At 48.3% G+C, this 3,105-nt stretch overlaps 2 protein-coding genes across 2 annotated transcripts; one reads left to right on the top strand and one right to left on the bottom strand.

Annotated features, from left to right (window-relative positions):
* Window positions 1–156: 156 nt before the first annotated feature.
* Window positions 157–715, top strand: H257_19327 (hypothetical protein; the record flags this gene model as incomplete). The annotated part of the gene is made up of 1 exon (XM_009848472.1): window positions 157–715. A coding segment is annotated over one exon (378 nt), but the record flags the coding sequence as incomplete, so codon positions are not given.
* Window positions 716–2,511: 1,796 nt separating this feature from the next.
* H257_19328 (hypothetical protein) lies at window positions 2,512–3,090 on the bottom strand (the record flags this gene model as incomplete). Its single annotated transcript, XM_009848473.1, has 1 exon — window positions 2,512–3,090. A coding segment is annotated over one exon (579 nt), but the record flags the coding sequence as incomplete, so codon positions are not given.
* Between the last annotated feature and the right edge of the window lie 15 nt (window positions 3,091–3,105).

A 3,105-nucleotide genomic window follows, 5' to 3' on the forward strand; every position in this document is an offset into this window, starting at 1 on the left:
CTCCGGGACAACGAGCGTGCGAGACGCAACAAGAAGCCCAACGTAAAACAATTCTTCTTTAACCTCGGAGATTATGTTCTAGTCGGCCAAGTTTCAGAGGCATTCGCCAAGAAACTTCAAGTGCAATGGCTCGGGCCGCGTCGGATTGTGACAATCGTACGCGACTGGGTCTACCGCGTCGAGGACCTGCGCAATGGCGCCATCACGACGCACCATGCTTCGCGTCTCAAGTTCTTTGCCGCCCGCGACTTGCTTGTAACGCAGGCGTTGACAGATCACGTCGCATACGTCGAGGGCGGCCACCTTGTTGAGTGCTTCCTCGACTGCCGCTTCGACCGGCCGACCCACTCGTGGATGCTCCGCGTCAAGTGGCTTGGGATAGATATCCTCGAGGCCTCGTGGGAACCGGCGGCAGACATGGCAACGGACGTGCCAGTCATTGTGGCCGCCTATCTACGCAAAGCGAGCCGCGGGAACGGCAACGTCGCCAAGCTCAAGACGGTGCTCGCTATCTCGCACCCAGACGTCGTGTAGACCATGGGGGAGTTGTTGGGTGTGGAGTATCTTAGCAAGACACAGGTAGTATCCTTGCAAGCGCACTCCATTCCCATTGGTCAAGGATCTGTCGACACGACCGAAGACAGCTCGATAGGGGATGCAAATGTGCGTTGTGAATCAGTAGATCTAAGACCTTTAACATAGTCAGTCTTCTTTTACCTTTGAACCCGGTGCATCGAGTTCTAAAGGAGTCACTGCCAGTTCAGGACCGGCAGACACAACACTTATAGTCAATCGAGTGCCCTCCCCAAGGTCAGCTTTCAATGCTCATCATACTACTGTAAGCCTATCTACTCCATAGTCGAATGTGGCTACCACAATATATTCTACAGGTAGTACAGGTAGTAATGACTCCTGCTCTATTAAGGGTTAAGGGTTCACACTAGGGCGGCAAACATGTGAGGTTACACTTCCACAGCACGGTCCTACACTATGTAGGTGTCCCCAATTGGTTGCCACGAATCTTGTACTATAATAGTTAAATACCATTGTAGAGCAAGGTGCATCGTTAGTGTGTCGGTTTGATTCCAAGTTGCAGACGACATAGTCCGCGTTTCGAGCCTAGCTTCGACCATTTCTTTTTGCCATAATTATACTCTGGTTGTTTTTGTGACCCCCTCCTAATTTTGATTTGTTTGTATAAAACAGTTTTATGCCTATAAAATTGAATTCGAAAGGTATTGGCCACTTGGCTGTTTAGGGTATTTACAATCGACCTATGATCCGGTTAATGGCATGAAACATACTTCGAAGTACATTTTTACCTTGATTTGGGACGATAAACATCGTCAAACCAGCATTATTCGGACACGATAAACATCGTCGAATTTGGCCGAACGTCCTGAGTTTTGGTGCAAGGCGACTTTGTATTCGATTCGCTGTTCAAAATGTATACGTAGTATGGACTTCAAATTTTGGCCGCCAGTTACGATGCTTTTTGGAAAAGTATCCACTACCGGTACTACGTAGTACATTCCACGAGAATACCGTTACTTATTTTCAATATAAAATAAGTACTGTATGTCATAATAAGTTAGCATCAATGTTTGTCATAATTTATGATAATTTTAACTATCGAGAAAGTACATGACTTTGTCGTTGAATTGCTCAGCAACGGCTTGTCTGGGCGTGATACATTTAATATGAAAACTGAAGAGATGGCTTCGGGCTGTATAACGAGACGTGATGTGTGGCGATTGCACTTATTTATCATGCGTGAAGTGACCTCAAACATGCCAAAAAACTGAAATATAGCTTACTTTGGGTGTGATTATATCCCGCAATAACCATCGTAACACCGACCAAGCCGCTTCATTACGTAGTATCAATGCTGCTGTACATGATACCATGTTCTTGCGTTGATCGGCGATCTCTGAACTATGAAACAGCACATAAAAGACAACATTTTGGCGTAAACTTCAAATATAGCGTAAAGATGACAAACAATTATTGTCATCTTGAGCTAAAATTTATAGCACCATTTCTGTTGTACAGTTGGTTTGCAAAGGGCGATGACACACAACGACCACGACAATAGTGAACTCACAATAGTTAACGCACGAGTAAAGCGGGAATACATTCAAGATCACTCGATCGTCATGAATGCTCGAGTGATCTTGAATTCGTTGTCGCTTAACGGCAGTCCATTGCGGTTTTCCCGAACAAAACGGTCGGAGTCCTGTGTCGTTTAGGCTAGAGGCTCGCCATAGTGACTGTATGTATTGTCTCCCGCTTCTTCTTGGCTTTCGGCCACGGGACCTTCGTCAAGGCAGCAAATATACACACTGATATTAGTGAGGTTAAACACGCCACGAGGCGCCTACTGACTACCACTCCCTAAAGTACTCAGTACCTCCACTAAGGTATCGGAACCTTTGACATGCGTGTGTGTTTGCAATGGGTCAAACTAACGCGCAACCCAATTGCTCTTCACGCTGCAGAACACTTCCCCTCCTACGGGAAGTCTAGTGTCTTGATGAGGGCGGCCACGGCAGGGTCTTCCTTGTTCGCCGCCACCCACTTGCAAAATACGACTGGAATGTTGTCCAGCAAAATCGTCGCAGGTTCCCAGGACGATTCTTCATCGTCAAGTCCAAGCCACTTCACCAAAACTTGGTGTTGGCCATCCACGCAGCGCGCTTCGTCCAGGCGCTCCACATGAAATCCGCCATCGCCAAACGCGATCTGCGCCTCGAGGTCTTCGGTCACCTCTCTACCACCTTCGTGGTACATCTTCAGTCGGCATGCATTATGGACTGTGATTTCATACGGTGGCACCAGCTGCTGAGTCTCCATCACATGGTCCGTGATGACTCTGGTCACTAGGCAGGGTCCTCGCCAATGCAGGGCCAATTTTGTCGGACGGCTGACGACCGATCCGACAAGCACAAAATCGCCGACCGAAAAACCCGCAAACTTGACTTGAGACTTTCGGTCGCGGCGTCCACGCGCTTGCTGACGCAACTTGTCGCTTCGCACCGCCACGTTGCGGTGCATTTCTTCTAGGGCCACTTGGAGGTCCGTCACATGTTTCTGACGGGCGGCGCC

Source organism: Aphanomyces astaci, assembly GCF_000520075.1.
Source record: "Aphanomyces astaci strain APO3 unplaced genomic scaffold supercont1.488, whole genome shotgun sequence".
Taxonomy (NCBI): Eukaryota; Oomycota; class Saprolegniomycetes; order Saprolegniales; family Verrucalvaceae; genus Aphanomyces; species Aphanomyces astaci.